This window comes from Chiloscyllium plagiosum, unplaced genomic scaffold, assembly GCF_037043375.1.
Source record: "Chiloscyllium plagiosum isolate Xiang-an unplaced genomic scaffold, Cpla_swu_hap1 HiC_scaffold_10, whole genome shotgun sequence".
Lineage (NCBI taxonomy): Eukaryota > Metazoa > Chordata > Chondrichthyes > Orectolobiformes > Hemiscylliidae > Chiloscyllium > Chiloscyllium plagiosum.
The window spans coordinates 53,305,806-53,330,123 of NW_028270148.1; the positions used below are offsets into that span (position 1 = coordinate 53,305,806).

Genomic DNA, 24,318 nt, shown 5'->3' on the forward strand with positions numbered 1-24,318 from the left:
TCAGGCGGAAGTGAGTCATCCTGCTGTCACCTCCGCTCGTGGTGCATTACTGGGAGAAGGCGGTTGGTTCGCTCGAGTTATCCGCGGTGGGTGTTTAATCATGGCGCTAGCGGCATCTCGGCCATTCCTGTCGGAAGGTGGTTATGGAGAGCAGGAAATGGACGCCAACTCTGCTCTGATGGAGCTGGATAAAGGTGCTCGTACCTATCGGGCGCAGCTTGGCCGCTGCCGCTCTCTCGCCCTTCTGTTTTCTCGGATTTAACAAACTGGTGAAACATTTTCCAAACTGCCTTTAAAAAGTCCACCGGGATATCTGGGGCTATCTCTGAGCAGAAGCTATGTTTTGGTTTTCTTATTACCTAATTGGCACTCTCCAAACATTTAAAAGTGGAGGTCTGTGCAACCGGGTCTAAACTCTTGCGTCTGAGCATTAGATGTTGACGGATGCGAGTTGATTGTTATTTTCAGAAAAGTGGCATGTTATAATCCTATTCTCGGTTAGATTAGATCCGCTACAGTGTGGAAACAGGCCCTTCGGCCCAACAAGTCCACACCGACCCTCCGAAGAGCAATCCACCCAAACCCATTCCCCTACATTCACCCCTGACTAATGTACCTAACACTATGGTCAATTCACCTGACCTGCACATTTTTGGATTGTGGGAGGAAACCAGAGCACCCGGAGGAAACCCACGCAGACACAGGAAGAATATGCAAACTCAGCACAGACAGTTACCTGAGGTGGGAATTGAACCTGGGTCCCTGGCACTGTGAGGCAGCAGTGCTAACTACAGAGCCACCCCCAGGGCTGAAACTCACTTTAGTTAGTTTTAAACAAATCTCGAGTTTTGTCAGTTGTTCGAAAATAACATTTTTCTGAGCGGTTTGAATCGCTTATAAAGTGAGAGGCAATTTGACAAATCTGTATTCTGTACTTACCTTTTATTTAAGTTTGTCAAGTTTTTGCCCTGGTCAAAATACCGTTGAAATAGTTAATCACTGGTCAGAAGTCAGTAACCTGGTGATCGAGAATTCTTAATCATGTTGAAGTTTGCTGTAGAGAACGAGCAAAGATAAAACAAAAAAAAGCACAATTTGAAGTGGTAAGTTGAGCAACATTGGCATATTGCAAATGTCTGGGCATTCGAGCAACATATAAAACGGCCTTATTTTTACATTTCTCCCTGCTGTAAGCTCATAAGTCATTTCAAAAAGTGTGGCCCTGGAAAAACACAGCCCATCAGGCAGCATCCGAGGAGCAGGAGAGTTGACATTTCAAGCGTAAGCCCCTTCCTGATGAAGGGCTTAAAATGTTGACTCTCCTGCTCCTCGGATGCTGCCTGACCTGCTGTGCTTTTCTAGCACCACACATTTTGACTCTGATCTCCAGCATCTACATTCCTCACTTTCTCATAAATCATATCAGTCTATCTCCCTTGCTTCCAGTCCAGAGTTGCTTTTTACTTAACTACTCCCCATGCACGTTCACAGAGGTACTGCCTTTCTCCTTCCTCATTTAAAGAGTTTTTTTTTGGTGTTTCATTTGACGAAGTTTTTCTCATCAAAATCCATCTGATTTACAAAGGCTATTTTCCACTGAACTGATTCATGGATGAATATTTTCTTTATGAAGGATTCATTGCCACACTTGACAACTTGCTAATACTCCCGAGTCACTGAGATTTCCACTTGTCTGGAAGTAAATTTCCATCAACTGAGAATTTGTATTCTGAGATTGGTGCAGAGTCTAATAGCTTGAGCAAATCAGCACTATCACGAAAAAAAATCCCAAAAGTGGTGGTGTGAAATACATTAGACCATCGTGGATAACTGAGGATAGAATTTTATGGAGTAAACTTAAGCATAGAATTTCATTCCTACAATCTGGATATGGGTTGGAATCACCGTTTGAGAAACCTACCTATTGGGATTGTCTTATTAAATGCTTTGTTTCTTGAAACTAATTTTGGAAAGTACATTGCAACAAAATTTTTTAAATGTTAGGAACGTAACGTGAAACCATAAAGTAGCAGTCCATTCCAAGGTGGTTTCCTATGTTGGATGGTGTTGGGATATGTAGCCTTCTCGTTTTGAAAAATCAGTGACATAGTCTAACATGGTTTGGGTATGGGAATGAAGCATAAGAGAAGAGTTTTGACTACGTAGGAATGTCTCAAAAACAGCCAGGAGTGCAGGTCAGAATTATTTGTAAATAAAACATATAATGCAGGGTAATGATCCTGTTACACGCAAAGTTTTGTATTTTACCTTAAGACTTAAACATTTAAAAATATGAAACTGTGATAGAGAAATTTTCTGAATTGTTGTGTACATTAAATTATCTAAATCTTTGAACAGTTTTATGGTGAGTTCAAGTACCAATTGCAATGTTTTTATCCTATTTCTCAAGGTCTGAGATCAGGGAAACTTGGTGAGCAATGTGAGGCAGTTGTTCGTTTCCCTAGGTTGTTTCAGAAGTACCCATTTCCAATTCTTATAAACTCTGCTTTTTTGAAGCTTGCAGACATCTTCAGGGTTGGGTAAGTATCAACATCTCTTGAAAGAATGTTCGAACAATAAATTTTACGTAGTTAAATCACGTTTGTTATAAAAACTAACTTCAGTATTTCCCTCTATTAGAAACAACTTTTTGAGGATGTGTGTGTTGAAAGTCACTCAGCAGAGTGAAAAGCATTTGGAGAAAATCTTGAATGTTGATGAATTTGTGAAGAGAGTCTTCTCGGTCATCCACAGCAATGATCCAGTGGCTAGAGCCATCACTCTCCGGTGAGCAAAATTTCCAGGAATGAAAAGCTTAACATATGAAGAACTTTGAGGGCTCTGGGTTTATACTTGATGGAGTTAGAAGGATCAGGGAGAATCTAATTGAAACATATAGAACACTGAATGTCCTGGACAAAGTACATGTTGGGAAGATGTTTACAATGGTAGGAGAGTCTAGGACCCAAGGGCATAGCCTTAGAATAAAGTGAAGACCTTTTAGAATGAAGATAAGGAGAAACTTCTTCAGCCAGAGAATGGTGAATCTATGGAATTAATTGCCACAGAAGATGTGGAGACCAGGTCATTGAGTATATTTAAGACTGAGATAGATAGGTTCTTGATTAGTGGTGCTGGAAAAGAACAGCAGTTCAGGCAGCATTCGAGGAAAGCAGGAAATAGGGTTGAGAAACTTATCAGCCATGATTGAATGACGGAGCAGACTGGATGGGCTGAATGGCCTGATCTCTGCTCTAATGTCTTATGGTCAAGCTTTAAGGAACATCTCCGGGACACCTGCACCAATCAACCACACCGCCCTGTGGCCCAACATTTCAACTCCCCCTCCCACTCTGCCAAGGACATGGAGGTCCTGGACCTCCTTCACCACCGCTCCCTCACCACCAGACGCCTGGAGGAAGAATGCCTCATCTTCCGCCTCGGAACACTTTAACCCCAGGGCATCAATGTGGACTTCAACAGTTTCCTCATTTCCCCTTCCCCCACCTCACCCTAGTTCCAAACTTCCAACTCAGCACTGTCCCCATGACTTGTCCTACCTGCCTATCTCTTTTCCACCTAGCCATTCCACCCTCCTATCACCTTCATCCCCTCCCCCACTCACCTATTGTACTCTATGCTACTTTCTCCCCAACCCCACCCTCCTCTAGCTTATCTCTCCACGCTTCAGGTGCTCTGCCTTTATTCCTGATGAAGGGCTTTTGCCCGAAACATCGATTTTACTACTCCTCGGATGCTGCCTGAACTGCTGTGCTCTTCCAGTACCACTAATCCAGAATCTGGTTTCCAGCATCTGCAGTCATTGTTTTTACCTAAAGCATACTGTGCCTTGTAGTGAATTGACATATATCTAGCCAAAATAAATAAAACAAATTTGTACAAACTATGCAGTTTACTACACAAATCACATTGTCTGCTGTAATTGTCAAGCAATCAAAGTTTTTCCCGGGTTGACATGAACATTGCAACCTATAGAAGCATTTTGTGACTTTTAACTTGGTACAGTCCCCATGATAGATTCCCACTTTGTGGGCTTAGAAGGAAACTGTTGTTTATTTTCATGTGTGTTTATATATATAATCAACCTTTGTGCACCTAACCAAAGAAAATGAAAGTCACAAGATTGTATCATTTTGCAGAATGCTGGGAAGTATGGCTTCGATTATTCCTGACCGAAAAAATGCTCATCACAGCATTCGGCAAAGTCTAGATTCACATGATAATATTGAAGTAGAAGCTGCCATTTTTGCTGCTGCCCATTTTTCTGCACAATCCAAGTAAGTGCCGCTTTGAATGATATTTATTCCTGCCTCAAAGGTGATGTTCGAACGTAGTTACATCTTAATCCAGATTTTGGGTGAGACGCAAGACCGTGTATGTTGATTGATATATTAGTTTGTATATTTATGTTTGTGTGATTATTACAATAACAAAACTGATATATGCTTTGTGTCCCATAAAACACTACAAATAATATTTGTCAATAGTTGCTATGATGTAGCAGTCTAATCGAGAGTGAATTGCTATTAGTTTTGTTTACAGCAGGTGTAATCTGCAAGTGTTGAACTAGGCATCCTTCTACTGTTGCAAAATTAGTGGTCTAATTTAATAAGAGTTGGATAGGGGATGAAGTAATAGAGAAGAGTAATAAGGTCCATAGAGATCTGGGAGAGTAAAACTAAAATATGCTTCACAAATATGAGTGGTCAGTGTAGAGAAATGTGTAACGAAATAAGATCTGTTTGAAATGTAAGTGTTTAAATACCCGGAGACTGGTAACTATAGTTGAATAAGGTAAACTTCAGGCAAAAGTTCCCTCACAGAACTATAATTAAATGACAGTAATAGAGACATAACTCAAACAAGGGGATTAAAGGGGTCTTGAACATGCCTTTCTACAAAGTATCCAGTAAAGAAGGGGTGGGAAAAATGGGGTAAGGAGTCAGTTGGTATTGAGTAAAGTTCCTGGTGCAGGATTTGTTTAATGTTTCAAAGTTTGATTCTATTTGGATAGTATTAAGGAATCTTGGAGGAATAATTGCATTGCTGGACATAGGTCCAAAACAATGGAAAGTACATAATTCAGGAATATGCTTTGTGAGACCTCAATTACCATAACCACAGATTGGAAAATAACTTTATAAAGAAGAGGAGGAATTGCTGAGATTTGTGCAGGGGGATTTTCTTGATCAGCATGTTTCCAGTCAGTGAAGAAGAAGCAGTGATGTTTCTGGGAGATAAAGTGGGGCAGACAGAGCGACAGAGCATTGTTTGAAACATTTGGAAAACATTGATCACAGCATGATTGTGGCATAAGACAGAAAATTAAATGTAAAAAGATCCCATCATATGAGGCCTAATTTAAGTGAATTGGGAAATTGGCCTGGGTGAATGGGAAGTGTAGATTGGGAGTTGAAACAATAAGTTACGGAAGAAGATGCTCCCAAGAGGCAATTTGGGTACAGACTTGACAGTGTCAAAAGAAGGACAGCTGAAGGCAGGAATTCTGAACAAGGGTCACTGGACCCAAAACATTAACTCTGATTTCTCTCGACAGATGTTGCCAGACCTACTGGGTTGTTCCAGCAATTTCTGTTTTTGTTTTTGCATTAAAGATGGAGTCCTGTGGGTGACTAAGTATATAGCAATTAGAATGAAACTGAAGGCTGAAGAGATTGGGGAGACACTGAATGAATACTTTTTGTCAGTATTCACTCAGGAACAGGACATTGTTGCCGATGTGAATACTGAGTCACAATTAAGTAGAATGAATGGCTTTGAGGTATGTGGGGAAGAGGTGTTGGAAATTCTGGAAAGGGTGAAAACAGATAAGTCCCCTGGGCCTGATGGCATTTATCCTAGGATTCTCTGGGAAGCAAGGGAGGAGATTGCAGAGCCATTGGCCTTGATTTTTATGTCCTCGTTGTCTACAGGAGTAGTGCCAGAAGACTGGAGGCTAGCAAATGTGATTCCCTTGTTCAAGAAGGGGAGTAGGGATAACCCTATTAACTATAGACCGGTGAGTCTCACTTCTGTTGTGGGCAAAGTCTTAGAGAGAATTGTAAGGGATAGGATTTATGAACATCTGGGTAGGAATAATGTGATCAAGGATAGTCAGCATGGTTTTGTGAAGGGCAGGTCGTGCCTCACAAACCTTATTGAATTCTTTGAGAAGGTGACTAAGGAGGTGGACGAGGGGAAAGCGGTAGATGTGGTGTATATGGATTTTAGTAAGGCGTTTGATAAGGTTCCCCATGGTAGGCTACTTCAAAAAATACGGAGGTATGGCATTGAGGGTGAGTTAGCGGTTTGGATTAGAAATTGGCTGGCTGGAAGAAGACAGAGGGTAGTAGTTGATGGTAAAGGTTCATCTTGGAGTGCCGTTACTAGCGGTGTTCCGCAAGGATCTGTTTTGGGACCATTGCTGTTTGTCATTTTTATAAATGACCTGGAGGAGGGGCTAGAAGGTTGGGTGAGCAAGTTTGCGGATGATACGAAAGTCGGGGGAGTTGTTCACAATGAGGAAGGATGTGGCAGGTTACAGCGGGATATAGATAAGCTGCAGAACTGGGCAGAAAGGTGGCAAATGGAGTTCAATGTAGCTAAGTGTGAGGTGATTCACATTGGTAAGAGTAACAAAAAGATGAGTTACTGGGCTAATGGTCAGATACTTGGTAGTGTGGATGAGCAGAGGGATCTTGGTGTCCATGCACACAGATCTTTGAAAGTTGCCACCCAGGTAAATAGTGCGGTGAAAAAGGCATATGGCGTACTGGCTTTTATTGGTCGAGGAGTTGAGTTCCGGAGTCCTGAGATCATGTTGCAGTTGTATAAGACTCTGGTGCGGCCGCATCTGGAGTATTGTGTGCAGTTTTGATCGCCATACTATAGGAAGGATGTGGAGGCACTGGAACGGGTGCAGAGGAGGTTTACCAGGATGTTGCCTGGTATGGTAGGAAGATCGTATGAGGGAAGGCTGAGGCACTTGGGGTTGTTTTCATTGGAGAAAATTAGATTAGATTACATTACATTACAGTATGGAAACAGGCCCTTCTGCCCAACAAGTCCACACCGACCCGCCGAAGCGCAACCCACCCATACCCCTACATTTACCCCTATACCTAACACTACGGGCAATTTAGCATGGCCTATTCACCTGACCTGCACATCTTTGGACTGTGGGAGGAAACCGGAGCACCCGGAGGAAACCCACGCAGACACGGGGAGAACGTGCAAACTCCACACAGTCAGTCGCCTGAGGCGGGAATTGAACCCGGGTCTCTGGCGCTGTGAGGCAACAGTGCTAACCATTGTGCCACCGTACAAAAGAAGGTTTAGGGGTGACTTGATAGAGATGTACAAGATGATTAGGGGTTTAGATAGGGTTGACCGTGAGAACCTTTTTCCACGTATGGAGTCAGCTATTACGAGGGGGCATAGCTTTAAATTAAGGGGTGGTAGGTATAGGACAGATGTTAGGGGTAGGTTCTTTACTCAGCAAGTCGTGAGTTCATGGAATGCCCTGCCAGTAGCAGTGGTGGACTCTCCCTCTTTATGGGCACTTAAGCGGGCATTGGATAGGCATATGGAGGATAGTGGGCTAGTGTAGGTTAGGTGGACTTGGATCGGCGCAACATCGAGGGCCACAGGGCCTGTACTGCGCTGTATTCTTCTATGTTCTATAATAAGTGTCTGGCTCAAATTACAGTAGAGAACCAAGCTAAACGTAAAATTGAGAAAGGAACAAGACACAAGAGCAGCAAACGAAGTGAATGAGAGATTTGTTGGTAACAGAAAAAGGAACCCAAGCATGCCTTATAAATGTCTGAAGAGAAAAGGGTTATCAAAGAAGAGGTTGGATCAGTTAGGAATGAAAAATCATCTTGGCAAGGCCAAAGTGCTTTGCTTAGTTATGAAATAAATGATCCTTATGTGATTTCATTATAGAAGAAGTATTTGCAAATATGACCAGAAATAAGAGCAATTGGTTCAGTTAGAAATGAAGAGTTGCTTCCAGATTTGTCATTGCTCAAAGTCAAATGAATTATATTCTTTACAGTTTAAGAAAAAATAAAGATGGGAGAAGTGTCATCAATGACTACAATCTCTAATTTTTCATAGATACAGGTAGTTCTTCAATAACGTGATGATTGTGTTTTTGTGCAACCCTGCATTATTTAAAAATTGCTCTTTAGAAACATTGCTTAAAGTGTTGATGATGTAATCGCATTACAGCCAATACACGTTTTAAAGTTTGCACTTCAGAAAGTGTCCCAATTTGTCAATCATGTTACAGCGAATTTGCATTAACGAAACAAGTTTTATAGCAGAACAACCCGTATATGAACAGTGTCCAGGGATTGGAAGAATTCAAGGCGGCACGGTGACACAGTGAATAGCACTGCTGCCTCACAGCATCAGAGACCCGGGTTCAATTCCCACCTCAGCCGACTGTCTCTGTGGAGTTTGCACATTCTCCCCATGTCTGCGTGGGTTTCCTCCGGGTGCTCCGGTTTCTTCCCACAGTCCAAAAGTGTACAGGTTAGGTGAATTGGCCATGCTAAATTACCCGTAGTATTAGGTGAAGGCGTAAATGGGTCTGGGTGGGTTGCTCTTTGGAGGGTCGGTGTGAGCTTGTTGGGCTGAAGGGCCTGTTTCCACACTATAAGTAATCTAATCTAAATATTACACTCTTGTTCAAAAAAAGTAGAGAGGAATAAACTTAGGGATAGCAGCGAATCTTTGAGACAATCATGCCGAGATAATTGGTGCACAGAGAAGAATGTGTTAAAGCTCACTTAAATTTGTTAGAGCAAATTTGATGAATTTAAATTTAACTGCTTTGAAGTAACTGTTTCGATGGAAATAGTGCAGTTGATGTTATTTGTGTAGACTTTGAAAAGGCATTTGGTCAAATATTACAACAGACTTCACTGCACAATTAAAACATGAAGGGTAAAGAGGCAAAGGGAGCTTGGATATGAAATTGGCTGAGAGACAGTATTGATGCACGGTTGCTTTGTAGTCTGAATGGAAGTGTATGGTGGTAGCTCTGAGGGTGAGACATAATGTGATGTTGGGGACAAAGCAGTTTTGCAAACTTCAGAAAAATGGAGACTAGTGAAATAAACAGACATGTGACATTTAATGCAGAGATGATTGCATATTGGTAATGTCACTGGACTAATAATCAGAATTTCCTGATGAAGGGCTCTTGCTTGAAACATCAATTTTCCTGCTCCTCGGGTGCTGTCTGACTTGCTGTGCTTTTTCAGCACTACACTCTCGACTCTGATCTCCAGCTCCTGCAGTCCTCACTTTTTCCTAGTAATCAGAACTTTAGTTAATCTTCTGGGAACATGGGTTTGAATCCTAACATGGCAGGTGGTGAAAATTTGAATTCCATAACAAGTTAACCTAATGGCAATCATGTCACTATTATTTACTTGTCATTTAAAAAAATTACATCTGGTTCACAAATGTCATTAAGGGAAGGAAATCTACCATCCTTACCTGGTCTGGCCTACGTATGACTCCAGACCCACAGTTAGAAGGTTGATTTTGACCCAGTAACACCGAAACACACTCCCTGACACTAATACTCACATCAAATGGACTTTGGTGGTTCAAGAGGGCAGCTTATCCTTGGCAGTTCGGGATGGGAAATAAATGCTGGCCTCGCCAGAAAACCCCATGTTCCCAGAATGATGGAAAGAAAGAAAAAAGTTTGTCTTTTCACTAGTGTTGCTGTGCGTTGTTTATAAAGAATAGAACATTGTTGAATGATTGGATTTATTTTAGAAGTTTGATCCACAGTATTCTATCTTGACATTAAAGTCCACAAATGTAGAATCAGCAGTGGTCTTTTGTAAGTTAAAATATGAATTAAAGTGCAGTTATTATGGACAGATTTGCCCATTGCACACAGAGAGTGAGTTCCTGTATAACAGGTAAATAACCAGGCACTATTTCATTCGCTGCACTTGGAATGTGTCTTGGCTAAAGAAAAGTAGATGGTCAGGGAAAATTCCTACTTTAAAAGGATAACCCTTTGGCAATTGTTTAGAACAAACTTTCAGAACTTGAAATAAAATTTTGAAGAATTAAACTTCATACACCCTTTTGTTACTTGCAGAATTCTCTTGTGTAAAATTTTAAAGTATGTGTTTCCATTTGTTTCCCACTCCCTCTCTTTCTCTCTGCCCCCACCACAGAGATTTTGCTGCAGGAATTTGCAACAAGATTGGTGAAATGATTGAAGGTAAGACTTCAGAAAATCATGATATTTCAGGGATGTTATTGACTGTCCAAACTATCCATTACTTTGAAGCCATAGTTGGTTGTAAGGTTTGTATTTTCATTTACTGCATTGGTCATGCAGTCGCTTAATTTCCATAGAGATTTTTTAAAAATTGAATTCTCAGTGGCCAACTTAAAGGTATGTCTCACCTCATTATCAAAGTTATCATCAAAGGTCCTGTCCCTTCATCTTCCAAGAATTCCTGAATATTGTCCATCAAATAGACTTACTCCAGTGATTGCTTCTATGGCTTTGTTTGGCTAAATCATCAGCAACCTTAAACACCTGCAGGTTCCGTTTCTTCACCCAAAGAATATACTTTCAAGTGCGTGACATCTGGGTGGCTTGCAGTGAACAACTTTTTATCTCTTTCAACAACTGCTACTTCCCCATCTCTTCCTGTCCTTGTCTCCAGGGTATTTTATTAAACTCTGACTGCCTGGGAATCTGTAAGTCTGCACAAGGCAAAACAGCGGACTCTATTTGTGTTTGGATGTGAAATAGGGCACTTGTCTCAGTAAGCCTTACTCCAAGGCAGCTCTCACTAGCACTAATAGCGAACATAAGAAATAGGACCACCAGTCGGCCATTTGGCTGCTCAAACCTGCCCTATCATTCACTAAAGTCATGGCTGATACACCCCAGTTCTGTACTTGTTTTTTATGCCAGCTACTCATGCCCACCACTCCCAGATATTTTGTAAATCTGACTCCTACTTAAACAATTAGACTCCACAAGTTTCTGGGTTAGAATCTTCCAGATGTTTTCACCCTTCTTGGAGAAGAAATGTTTCCACATTTAAATTTTAATTCAGTGCCTCCTTATTCTGTAACTATGTCCCCTTGTATGATAGTACCCCATTCGTGGAAATATCTCTGTTAAGCCTATTAGGAATCTTTCAATAAGATTACCCCTCATTCTTTGAAATCCTTATGAACAAGGGCCTAAGTTGTTGAGCTGTTCTTGATAATACAACATCTTCAAACCAGGAGTCAACCTCGTGAATTTTTTTTTGACTCATGGGACTGAGATATCACAGCAATTACAGAAACATGCCTCACAGATGAACAGGACTGGCAGCTTAATGTTCCAGGATACAAATGTTACAGGAAGGGCAGAAAGAGAGGCAAGAGAGGAGGGAGAGTGGCATTTTTGATAAGGGATAGCATTACATCTGTGCTGTGGGATGATATTCCCGGAAATATATCCAGGGAAGTTATTTAGGTGGAACTGAGGAATAAAAAAGGGATGATCACCTTATTGGGATTGTATTATAGACCCCTAATAGTTAACAGGAAATTGAGAAACAAATTGTAAGGAGATCTCAGTTATCTGTAAGAATATTAGGGTGGTTATAGTAGAGAATTTTAATTTTCCAAACAGAGACTGGGACTGCCATAGTGTTAAGGATTTAGATAGAGAGGAATTTGTCAAGTGTGTGCAAGAAAATTTTCTGATTCAGTATGTGGATGTACTGACTGGAGAAGGTGCAAAACCTGACCTATTCTTGGGAAATAAGGCAGGGCAGAGGACTGAGGTGTCAGTGGGGGGAGCACTTTGGGGACAGCGACCATAATTCTATTAGTTTTAAAACAGTGATGGAAAAGGATAGACCAGATCTAAAAGTTGAAGTTCTAAATTGGAGAAGGGCTAATTTTGATGGTATTAAGTCCTTTCAAAAGCTGATTGGGACTTTCAAAAGCTGATTGGGTGCAGATTTTCGCAGGTAAAGGGACGGCTGGAAGATGGGAAGCCTTCAGAAAGGAGATAATGAATGTCCAGAGACAGTATATTCCTGTTAGGGTGAAAGGAAAGGCTGAAAAATGTGTTGCTGGAAAAGCGCAGCAGGTCAGGCAGCATCCAAGGAGCGGGAGAATCGACGTATCGGGCATAAGCCCTTCTTCAGGAATCAGGAATGTGTTTCCAGCAACACATTTTTCAGCTCTGATCTCCAGCATCTGCAGTCCTCACTTTTTCCTGAAAGGAAAGACTGTTGGTGTAGCGAATGCAGGATGTCTGAAGAAATTGAGGGTTTGATTAAGAAAAAGAAGGCATATGTCAGGTATAGACAGGATAGATCGAGTGAATCCTAACAAAAGTATAAAGAAAATAGAGTACACTTAAGAGGGAAATCAGGAGGGCAAAAAGGGAACATCAGATACCTTTGACAAATAGGGTTTAGGGAAAATCCAAAGTATTATTACAAATACATTAAAGGCAAAAGGGTAACTAGGGAGCAAATAGGGTTCCTCAAAGATCAGTAAGGTAGCCCTTTGTGTGGAGCCACAGGAGATGGGGGAGATACTAACGAGTATTTTCCATCAGTGTTTACTGTGGAGAAGGACTGGAAGATATAGTATGTGGGGAAATAGATGATGACATCTTGAAAAATGTCCATATTACAGAGGATGAAGTGCTGAATGTCTTGAAAAGCATAAAAGTGGATAAATCCCCAGGACCTGATCAGGTGAACCCTAGAACTCTGCGGGAAGCTAGGGAAGTGATTGCTGGGCCTCTTGCTGAGATATTTGTATCATCGATAGCCGCAGGTGAGGTGCTGGAAGACTGGAGGTTGGCTAACATGGTGCCACTGTTGAAGAAAGGTGGTAAGGACAAGCCAGGGAACTATAGGCCAGTGAACCTGATGTCGGTGGTGGGCAAGTTGTTGGAGGGAATCCTGAGGGACAGGATATACATGTATTTGGAAAGGCAAGGACTAATTAAGGATAGTCAACATGGCTTTGTGCGTGAGAAATCATGTCTCTCAAACTTGATTGAGTTTTTTGAAGAAGGAACAAAGAGGATTGATGAGGGCAGAGAAGTGGACATGGTCTATATGAACATCAGTAAGGTGTTCGACAAAGTCCCCATGGGAGACTGGTTAGCAAGGTTAGATCTCATGCAATACAGGGGGAATTAGCCATTTGGATACAGAACTGGCTCGAAGGTAGCAGACTGTGGGTGTTTGTGGAGGGTTTTTTAGACTGGAGGCCTGTGACCAGTGGAGTGACACAAGGATCAGTGCTGGGTCCACTACTGTTCGTCATTTATATTAATGATTTGGATGTGAGCTTAAGAGGTATAGTTAGTAAGTTTGCAAATTACACCAAAATTGGAGGCGTAGTGGACAGAGAAGAAGGTTACCTCATAACAACGGGATCTTGATCAGATAATGGGCTGAAGAGTGTCAGATGGACTTTAATTTAGATAAATGCGAGGTGCTGCGTTTTGGGAAAGCAAATCTTAAGAGGACTTATACACTAATGTTAAGGTCCTAGGGAGTGTTGCTGAACAAAGAGACCTTGGAGTGCAGGTTCATAGCTCCTTGAAAGTAGTGTTGCAGACAGATAGGTAGCGAAGAAGGCGGTTGGTATGCTTTCCTTTATTGGTCAGAGTATTGAGCACAGGAGTAGAGAGGTCATGTTGCGGCTGTATAGGACATTTTGGATGTAGGTTTGTTATGGTGAAGTCACTTCCTGTTCCTTTTCTCAGGGGGTGGTAGATGGTATCAACAAACACATCGAGTTAGACCTCACTACAGAAAGTGACTTCACTACTGGAAATGACAACACCAACCCATGGAAACCCAGACATATAAATAGAAAGCAGGAATTTTCAGCATTGCTTCGCATGAGGTCCACTGAAGATGTTACCTAGTACGGTAACGAAACATCTGGAAATGAACCTTTTAGCTCAGCGAGCAAACCTACATCCAAAACCTCAACCTGAGCTACAAATCTTCTCAAAACTTGTATAGGACATTGGTTAGGCTAGTTTTGGAATATTGCATGCAATGATGGTCTCCTTCCTACCGGAAGAATGTTGTGAAACATTCAGAAAAGATTTCACAGGATGTTGCCAGGGTTGGAGGATTTGAGCAATAGGGAGAGGTTGAACAGGCTTGGGCTGTTTTCCCTGGAGCATTGGAGGCTGAGGGGTGACCTTACAGAGGTTTATAAAATGAGAGGCATGGATAGGATAAATAAACAATGTCTGTTCCCTGGGGTGGGGAAGTCCAGAACTAGAGGACATAGGTTTGGGGTGAGAGGGGAAAGGTGTAAAAGAGATCTAAGGGGTAACCTATTCACACAGGGGGTGGTACTTGTGTGGAATGGGCTGCCAGAGGAAGTGGTGGAGGCTAGTACAATTGCAACATTAAAAAGGCATCTGGATGGGTGTATGAATAGAAAGGTTTTGGAGGGGTATGGGCCAGGTGCGGGCAGATAGGAGTGTGTTGGGATTTCTGGTCGGCATGGATTGGATGGACCAAAGCGTCAGTTTCCGTGCTCTACGTCTCTATGACTCTAACTGACTCCATGCAAGTGTAACCTTTACTAAATATGAGGACCAAAACTATACGTAGCACTCCAGATGCGGACTCACCGACGCTCTGTCAAGTTGTAACAAGACTTTGCAACTTTTAAACTCGAAGCCTTCAGGCAGTAATGGCTAAAATTCCATTTGCTTTCTTAAATAGTTGCTGCACTTGCATGCTTAATTTTTGTATTTCACACACGAGAATGCCCAGTTCCCTCCATGCTGCATCTTTTTGGAGTCTCTCTCATTTAAATAATAGCCTGTCTTTTGATTTCTTCCTGCCCAAGAACATGACTTCAGATTTGCCTACTTCATCTGCCACGTTATGGCACATTCATTCAACTTATATATATCCCCTTGCTGTTTCTTTGTGCCCTCATCACAACATATCCTCTCACCTGTTTTTCTATCGGCAGATTTGGATACGTTATACATTGTCCCCTCCTCCATATCATTAAATGAATAATAACTAATTGAGGCTCGAGGACTAATCCTTGTGGCACTCCACTAGTTTCGTGTTTGCAACCTGAAAAAGACCCATTAATCCCAACTTGTCTTCTGTGTATTAATCAATTTTCAGTCAATGTTATTATATGATCCACAACAACATGAGCTATTTCATTCAGTAACTTTTTACACTGTACCTTATTGAATGCCTTCTGGAAATCCAAATACCCTACATTTACTGGAGTTCTGGAATATTTCAACTAACACCTTCTCTGTCTCTGCCGCCACTTCCTTTAATACCCTTGAAGACTGGGCATCAAGTCATCAAAGTAAAGTTATTTGCTGTTGCCCTGTTCTCTATTATCAATTTGCCAGTTATATCCTCCAAGGGTCCCATATTCACATTATATATTTGTAAGAGTTCTTGCTGTTTGTTTTTCTATTTCTTTCCAATTTACTTTCAATGAATTTTCTCCCCTTTTATTCGTCAACATGTGTGTCAAGCTTGAATCACAGAGCCATACTGATGCATACTACACCAACAAAGACAGGGTCTCTGCCACCACTGCTGCATTCCTGAACTTGCTAACTTTATATAATTTATGCACAAGAAACTCCACATTCTTCTGTGTTGCGTTTTTCTGCAGCCATTCTCCATTTAAATAATATTCAGCTCCTTTATTTTTCCTCACATTTTCCGCATTATATTTCATCTGCCAAGGTTTTTGTCCACTAATCATGAATATATCACACTGCGGTTATCTTCTTCAGTTGACTTTCCACCTATTATTGTCTTCTCCACACTTTTCTGTAGTATGTTCCCTTACCTCATACAAATCGATATATATTGTAAAGAATTGTTGCCCCAGCACTGATTCCTGTGGCACTCCACTAGTTTGAGGATGTTACCTGAAAAATCTTCCTTTCTCCCAATTCCTGGTCAGCAATCCTTTATCCGTGCATGGTCATGAGAGGTAGGCAGGAAAGCAGGATTAAGACCACAACTGGGTCAGCCATTTTTTTTTGAATGGCAGAACAGGTTCAAAGAGTTGAATGGCTTTTAAAATTCTTGTTCAAAATCTCGTGCCATTTCTTTGTTTCTCATTATTACCTCCTCTAAGGAATCAACATTTTCTTTAGCTTTTCTCACCCTTTTTATACACTTGATTAACAGAGCCACTCCAGCTTTCATCCTTTCATTCCAAGATATTATATACCTTTTTGTATTCAGATTCTCGCCACAGTCATGTTGCAACCATGTCTCTTGAATGACTATCATACTATACGAATATTTCTTCTTGTGCTATCAGTGTATCCATTGGTCACAAATGATGCATGCATTTGGATAAATGTACTTTATTTTGTCATTTTACAATTTTTCCATACTTTGTTCTCTGTTTGCTGATGGACTCTTATGGTTAGACTGTGTTCTTTTCTACACTATTTATTATTACTCCCATTGCTACTGCTTTGTTCTTTCTTCTTAACTTACTTATTCTTCCCTTATTATTCTTCCCTCCACTATTTAGTTTGATGCTATCTTACAGCGAGTAGTTTTATAATTCACTGTTACCCTGGTTCAGGTGAATACTGTCCCAACAGTGCAGCTGGCGGCTTCCCTACACTAGTATCAGTTCCCTATGAATCAGAATCCATTTCTCCCACACTACTTACCCATTGCCAATTTGCTTGTGGCTCAGGTGCTAATCTATTATTACCATCTTTTGTGGTTTTGCTTCTCAAGTTAATGCCCTAGCTACTCATATTCCTTACGGCAGTGCCTTTATTTTTTAGCCCAGCTACGTTCATTGTACCCATATGAACCATGATAACTAGGTCCTTCTCCACCCACTTCCAAGTTCCTCTACAGCTGTGGAGAGATGCACTTAATTGTTGCAGGCAGTGCAGCCTTTGCTACTCTTGCTCTTGGCTGAAGAGAATGGTATTCATTGCCCTAACTTTCCAGTCCTCTACTGTAAACTAATTTCCTTTTAATCCACTCACTTTGAGTGGCTCTCTGCATCATGGTTTGCTCATCCTCCCTGCAGACTCTGCTCTCATCCACCTAATTTACAAGAACCTTAAACCCTGCTTGGCAGATTTAAGGACTGAGATTTCTGCACTGCTATCTCTAGATCTCCATATTTGCCTCAGTCATAATTTCACTCTCATCCTTCACCATGAGTCAAATATGAAGTATTAAGTACAGGGGTGTGACTGGTTCCTGCAACAAAATGTCATGGTAGTTTTTCTTCTAATGTATTGTAGTTTCCAAAGTCTGGACTCTGGCTGTAGAAAGAGCAGCACTTCCTTCTTCCTTTGTACTCATCCCATCTGCACCAAGTTAATATCCATATTTCATAACTCTTTGTGCCTGCAACACTCTATAAAAGCAGATGACTAGCACCCAAGTTGTAACTGCTAATTCTCCTCCCTCCGATAGCAATGAACAGCTATTCACTTCCAGTTGATGGACAATAATTGCTGCTGCCGTTTCTGTGAACTCGGCTCATTAACGAGTTTGCAGTTTTGAAGTTTTAACTCAGAGTCTTGACTGTTTATCGAAATTATGGCTTGATGGAAAACTTGACAGAGATTCTCATCTCTGCCAGATTTTAACATTAGAACTCAAATGAAAAAAATGCAAGCGTAGAAGATGTGAATCTCCATTGCACATATTAAGGAGGTGTTGTTGCTATGCCTAGGTTACATAATAGTACAGACAGACCTAGGACAGGATTAGTCAAATCTCATGAAAGACGTTTTGGCTGCTAATGGGGCCTACTGAAACCAAGCAGGGATCTAAGATGGACTTTGTAATACTGTTTGGGAGACTACGATAAAACACAATGTTTTTGTGGAACTGTAATGGTCCCAATGATCATAATCTAGTGTATCTTGCTATCTACAATTGAGATGCCTTTCATTTAACCAGCCTGCCAGGGGCATCAAATCAATAGCTCATTAAATACTCCCTCAAAGCTAGATTCCTGGTATTGGAGCAGTCTGTATTAATTTGATGCTTGGATAGGTTACTTGCAAGACTTGACTATATAAAGAACATACCCTGATTTTGAATAACCCTGATAATATTTAGCTATGTAAAAGTCATTGGACACTGGCAATACTAGGTGTGGAGAGGAAGAAGTTCCAGTTTATGCAAGGAAGCTAAATACTGGAATGGAAAATTCAAGATGTTACATATCCAAACACTTAGAATCATAGAATCCCTAGTATGGAAACAGGCCATTTGGCCCAACAAGTTCACAGCGACCCTCTGAAGAGCAACCCACCCAGACCCACTCCCCTACCCTTTTACTCTACATTTATTCCTGCTAATGCACCTGACCCACACATCCCAGAACATTATGGGCAATTTAGCATGGCCAGTTCACCTAGTTTGCACATTGTTGGATTGGGGGAGGAAACCTGGAGGAATCCAGCGCAGGCAAGGGGAGAATGTGGATTACTTAGATTTCACAGACCTCAAAAAATATTGCCATAGAACAGTTTCTTGGATGCTGCTTCTTGGATTCTGTTTCAAGACAGTAGTTTTCCGTGGCATCCAGTGCTTCAAAAGTAGCCATCTTTTTGGTCACAGCACATTTTAGAATACAGCACCTATGACATTATATGCACTTTAGTGGTCGTCTCAATGGATCTCAAACAAATATGAGTTAATATTCTTGGTGGATATTATTCTTTGGGTTTTCCAATCATAAAAACTTCCAGTCTAATCTTTTTCACTATCTGATTGTCCCAAGGAAAGTTTAAAGTTCAGTTGAAGGAGGTATGTGGTACAGGCTCAATTAGGCATCCATGATTATTGCAAACTGATGCAGCTCTGTAAATATATGATTTAAAAAAAAAAGCAAACATGCCTTGGAATAGGCCATTTCCATAAAACAAGTGGCGAAGAGAATTTTGACATCAGCAAAATCATATGAATCTGAGCATTCATCTCTTTTCAAATCCCTCATGATTTTGGATCTTCTGATCTCCTTTGAGTCTTCTCTTTAAGGAGAAGAATTGTAACTTCTCCAATCTTTCTACATAACTGAAGTTCCTCATCTTTGTAACTGTTATTGTGAATCTTTTATGTTCTCTCTCATACGTTTATGTCTTTCCGTAAGTGTGGTGCTCAGAACTGGATATAATGCTCCAGTTGACTTTGACACTGTGTTCTGTTCAAGTTTAACATGCTTCCTTGCTTTTGTATTCTATGTTCCTATTCATAAAGGGTATAAGTACTTCACAATTTTTGCCCGTATCTGTAACTACCTTATCAGTTTGATTCTCTAAATCTTTCCCACTATTTAGTGGCCTGGAGAATACACCAAGCAATGCAATTGCACTGTTTCTTTCTTAGGTCTAATCACACAGATTCTATTCTTCTCCCCTCATAGACATCTCTTTCCAATGCTACAGTGTTCACCTTAAGGAACACTGACCACAATTCGTTTAATCCCTCCCCTGTAGTCCTAGCAAAGCAAAGAAATTAGTCCTAGCTTTGTTTAGGTGCAGCCAGGCCTGTTAGTATCGGTCCCATCTCCCCCACAGTTGGACCCAGGGTCTCAGGAATCTAAAATCCTCCCTCCTACGCATCCACTTTATCCACTTCTATATTCAATCAAGTTGTTTGGAAGTAGCCCAGAGATGACTACTTTTGAGGGCTTACTTGCTCATTTATTATCTAACCTCCTGAATGCAGGACTTCTGCATTCCTTTTTCTGCCGATGTATCATTTTTTTTGGGCACTTTGGGCTATTATATCCTGTCAAATTAAATTGTAGATATTTGTCGTGGTGGATGTTTGCCATTTGATAAATGAAGGCCCCATTTAACTATGTTTTCATGACAACAGAGTTGTCAAGAAAAATCTCTCAAGGTGAAAAGTTGATAGGGATGAACCAATGACAATGAAGCTTTGTGAGTGCTATGCAAAAATACTTTTCTCATCTAAAATTTAACTCCAGTTAGCATCTACACCTTCAAGTCTGATTTCCATGCGTGTGCCCTTTGCATGTTTGACTTAGATGTTTTAAGTATAATATGCTCAACCCTCCCTCTACTGTGTTTGTCCAAAATATATTGTTGTTACGTGTTGAAAGCAAGAAAATATAGCTTTCCCTTAATAACTTAGAACTTTCCTTTCTAGGATTAGCTACACCTGTGGATCTGAAGTTGAAATTGATCCCCATTCTGCAGCATATGCATCATGATGCTACCCTCGCTTCCAGCACTCGAGTTCTTCTGCAGAAATTGGTTGCATTGTACCCTTCCACCAAGATGGTAATAGTTACACTTCATACTTGTACGCAACTAGCTGCATCTTCACTGGTTGATATTCCAAAGCAGGTAAGGGTTATCTTTCAAAGTCTACCTAGTCTTTAGAAAACTACCAGTTCACTCCCCTTAAATATTTGTGTATTTAATTAATTTTATCAATATAACTCTTTATTCTCAGCATGGTTAGTGGGCGGCACGGTGGCACAGTGGTTAGCACTGCTGCCTCACAGCGCCAGAGACCCGGGTTCAATTCCCGCCTCAGGCGACTGACTGTGTGGAGTTTGCACATTCTCCCCGTGTCTGCGTGGGTTTCCTCCGGGTGCTCCGGTTTCCTCCCACAATTCAAAAATGTGCAGGTTAGGTGAATTGACCATGCTAAATTGTCCGTAGTGTTAGGTGAAGGGGTAAGTGTAGGAGTATGGGTCTGGGTGGTATACGCTTCGGCGGGTCGGTGTGGACTTGTTGGGCCGAAGGGCCTGTTTCCACACTGTAAGTAATCTAATCTAATCTAATTGTGGGAAATCCTAGGCAAGTAATTTGAGTCAAAATTAATTTAGAGGTGCCGGCGTTGGACTGGGGTGTACAAAGTTAAAAATCTCGCAACACCAAGTTATAGTCCAACAGGTTTATTTGGAAGCACTAGCTTTCAGAGCATTGCTCCTTCATCAGATCAAAATTGTCATTGTCCACTGGGACTGCAGGAGGATTACATGATCCTTAATATGAAAGATAGCAGCTTTTCTTGTTTTATTCTTTGTTTCCTTTGAGATATAACTTTGTTCGGACTTTTTTGCCAATGCCACATAAACTATTCAGTATAAACTGCAAAATATTGTGGGTTTATAGTGTTCATTGTGGTGAATGCCAAATCTGATTAGCGACAGCAGGCTCTTTATTTCTGGTAGTTATTGAAAGATTGCTATGGAAGTGGAAGTGGCAGAAGAAAAGCTTTGCAAAACTATTTGAGAAATCTAATTAAGGACCACTTCCCAATCTCTATTCTAGTTCTTCCAAAGATTGAAGCAAGTAGTTTGGAAGTCAGAGCAGTTTGAAAAATGATTTGGTGATCAGAGTTTTAATTTGAAAGACAATTCTACTAGAACCCAAACAAACTTCAAGTGGTTTGGTGATTTTATGAGCAATATAAAACAGTTGTCAAAATGAGTGTATTTAAACTTTCTTTATAATTGATTTTGATAGACAATTACTTTAAAACAAAGTATTTATTGTGGTTGAAACTTCAGTACATTGTAGGCTGTGACTAATTTGTTCTGTTTTCCCTATTGTTTTACTCTGTGTTGAACAGATTCAGCTTTTGCTGCAATATTTGAAGGAAGACCCCAGAAAAGCTGTGAAGAGACTCTCTTTTCAAGATCTGAAATTGTTGGCTCATAAAACACCACACATGTGGAGCAGAGATAACATTCAGGTATTTTCAGATTAAATCCAGGCATGAATACTGAGAAATGGTTAAGTGAATTAACTTGGCATGAGGCTCAAGAAAGTGCCACGATTACAATTAATTGTTCTAAATATGCACTGTTTCACTTCTTGACCAGTTAGTCTTTTTTGTAGACATTCATAAAATTATCTGCTGGCTTGGTTTGGAAAAGTGTGCACTTCCGCAAATAATGCTATCAATGTGAAAACTCTTTACATTGTCGTACGTTTCCTTTGATCTGGATTTTAAATGGTTTTCTATTGCGAGCTTATTGATAAAGCTTTCTATATTTGTGTCTAAATCATTAATATACATTAATATAGAACAAAGAAAAATATAGCACAGGCCCTGCGTCTCTTCAAGCCTGCCTGATTGCCAACATAATGGGTTGGCTGACTGTTGGTAGTCACATGGCACAAAAGAAAACCATTTGGCCTTTTGTGCCCATGTCAATTATTGTGAAAGCTACTGTTGAATCCACCTCTTTGGTTAGTGTATTTCAGATCAAAATTCAATGTAAAATTACTTCTCTCCTCACTTCCCCATCATTGATGACAGAGCTTATCAACTGAATTTTTTTGAACTCCTTATTCAATGCCTCCACATCTCTTCAACCTTTAAAACCTTCAAACACCATAATTTTGATGAAGTGTTTGGCTACCCATTTTAATACAAACTTCTCTGGCTGAATGTTTGTTTTCCTACAGCTATTTCTAAAGAGCTTTGGGCTTTTCTCTCATGTGAAAATCATGTAATAAATGCAGATTACTGTCATATGTAACATTTGCAGATTGTGCTTCCAAGCGTCTGTTTGCTTTGGTACCTGATAGATTAGAAATTGAATTAGATTTTATTGTGATGTGTATTGAAGTACAGGGATACAGGAATACAGTGAAAAGTGTACAATGTTGCCATTCCCAGTACCATCTTAGGTACCAAGGTACCTAGGTACAAAATCTTAGGTACAAAGTAGAAAAATAAGGAAATAAATTTAAAAGTTCTGCATTTAAGATTAGTACCAGTGATACATTGCCAGAAGTGTTTTCAGTTGGGATTGTTCAATGTGTATATTGATTTATAGTTAGTCATTTGCTTTATTAACCATTACCCTTTATGAGAATAGCAAGCTCATCAAATTTAATGGGTTATCACATTTAATCCAAACCTTACAAAGTGTCAAATTTGTCGTTTTATCAATATAACATCTATCTTTTTATGAAATGACTTGTCTTTGATTCCTGTTCCTTAATGACATTGTGATAACTTTTTCTCTTTTTTATCAAGTCACTGTGTGAATGTGCCCTTCAGAGCCCTTATGACAACTTGAAATTGGGTACGCTTTCTGTTTTGTCCACATTGTCTGGAACTATTGCTATGAATCAGTACTATTACAATTCGCAAGGTAAGGCTAACTTCTTAGCACCAGTGATTTCAATCAGATATATGAAATTGAACTTTGCTCTGCAGTTCTCTGAAAAGATTGTTTCTAAAGCTGGAAGTATTTGCTTTTAATGCAGACTGGATTGGTCAGATTGAGAATTAACTGATATAAAGGCACCCAATTCATTTGAGTTACATGGGCTTAAATGATTGACAGTTGGGCTGTTTCAGATAGCCAGTTGGTGAAGGCTAGAATGTGTGTATAATCTTTTGTTTTTATTTAGAGATGCACCATGAGCATGTGCCTCAACACATTGATTAAAAATATTTTTAATTCAGACATTTTATGAGACACCTCTGGAGCAGATGGACCTTCTGGCCCCAGTAAGGCTTCTACCACTGTGCCATAAGAGCCCTCTGCATCTCAATTAGACTGCTGTCTATCAAAGCACAAGTGAATCCCCATTAAATGCTACCACTTGAATGCAATCCAGTACTCAACTAACATATACTTAACAGTGGGGATGCTACAGTCTGTCTAAATGATCTTGAAGTGGGAGCAGGAGAATCAGCATGTTTCATCCTCCATATAGATATTTTATGACATTGTGGAAACAGTATTTAACAATGGAAGCATCCAGCCAGTATGTCAGCCATCATTATCTTAGCTCATACACAAAAGGTGGGGGCTTTTGGCAGAGCTCCTGGAGGTTAACTGCCTGCTGTGCAACTTCTACTTCAGGACCAATTATGGTGCAAGAGGGAAAATAAAGAAAAAAAAAGGCGTTATGCTTTTCACAACCTCAGGATGTCCCAAAGTGCTATATCACCAAATATAAAATTTGGAGTGTAGTCACTGTTATAAAATAGTCAATCTGGCAATTTATTTAGCAAGGTCATTTTCCAGCCCTTCACAGTTTTGAAGAATAGTTATTCTGGTCTGAAAAGGTTAACTGTTTCTCTGTCTCCACCAATGCTACCAAACTTATTGAGTTTTCTGGAATTTTCCATTTTATTTCAATAACAAGATAGTTTGTTATAATGATATTGATTGAAGGAGAAATGTTGGCCAGGACAGTAACTCCCCAGCCCATCAACCAAGTGCTGCGGGCTCTTTTAAATC

General features: G+C 40.4%; 1 protein-coding gene across 1 annotated transcript in view; it reads left to right on the plus strand.

Moving 5' to 3' along the window:
• Positions 1-65: 65 nt before the first annotated feature.
• ints7 (integrator complex subunit 7) overlaps positions 66-24,318 on the plus strand; it is a 66,410-nt gene continuing 42,157 nt past the window's right edge. The window contains exons 1-8 of the mRNA XM_043695875.2: positions 66-194; positions 2,411-2,540; positions 2,641-2,787; positions 4,161-4,298; positions 10,236-10,282; positions 20,244-20,443; positions 21,681-21,803; positions 23,100-23,217. Coding sequence (XP_043551810.2) covers positions 101-194; positions 2,411-2,540; positions 2,641-2,787; positions 4,161-4,298; positions 10,236-10,282; positions 20,244-20,443; positions 21,681-21,803; positions 23,100-23,217 — 997 coding nt within the window. The 5' untranslated portion in view covers positions 66-100. The remainder of the gene's footprint in view (positions 195-2,410; positions 2,541-2,640; positions 2,788-4,160; positions 4,299-10,235; positions 10,283-20,243; positions 20,444-21,680; positions 21,804-23,099; positions 23,218-24,318) is intronic.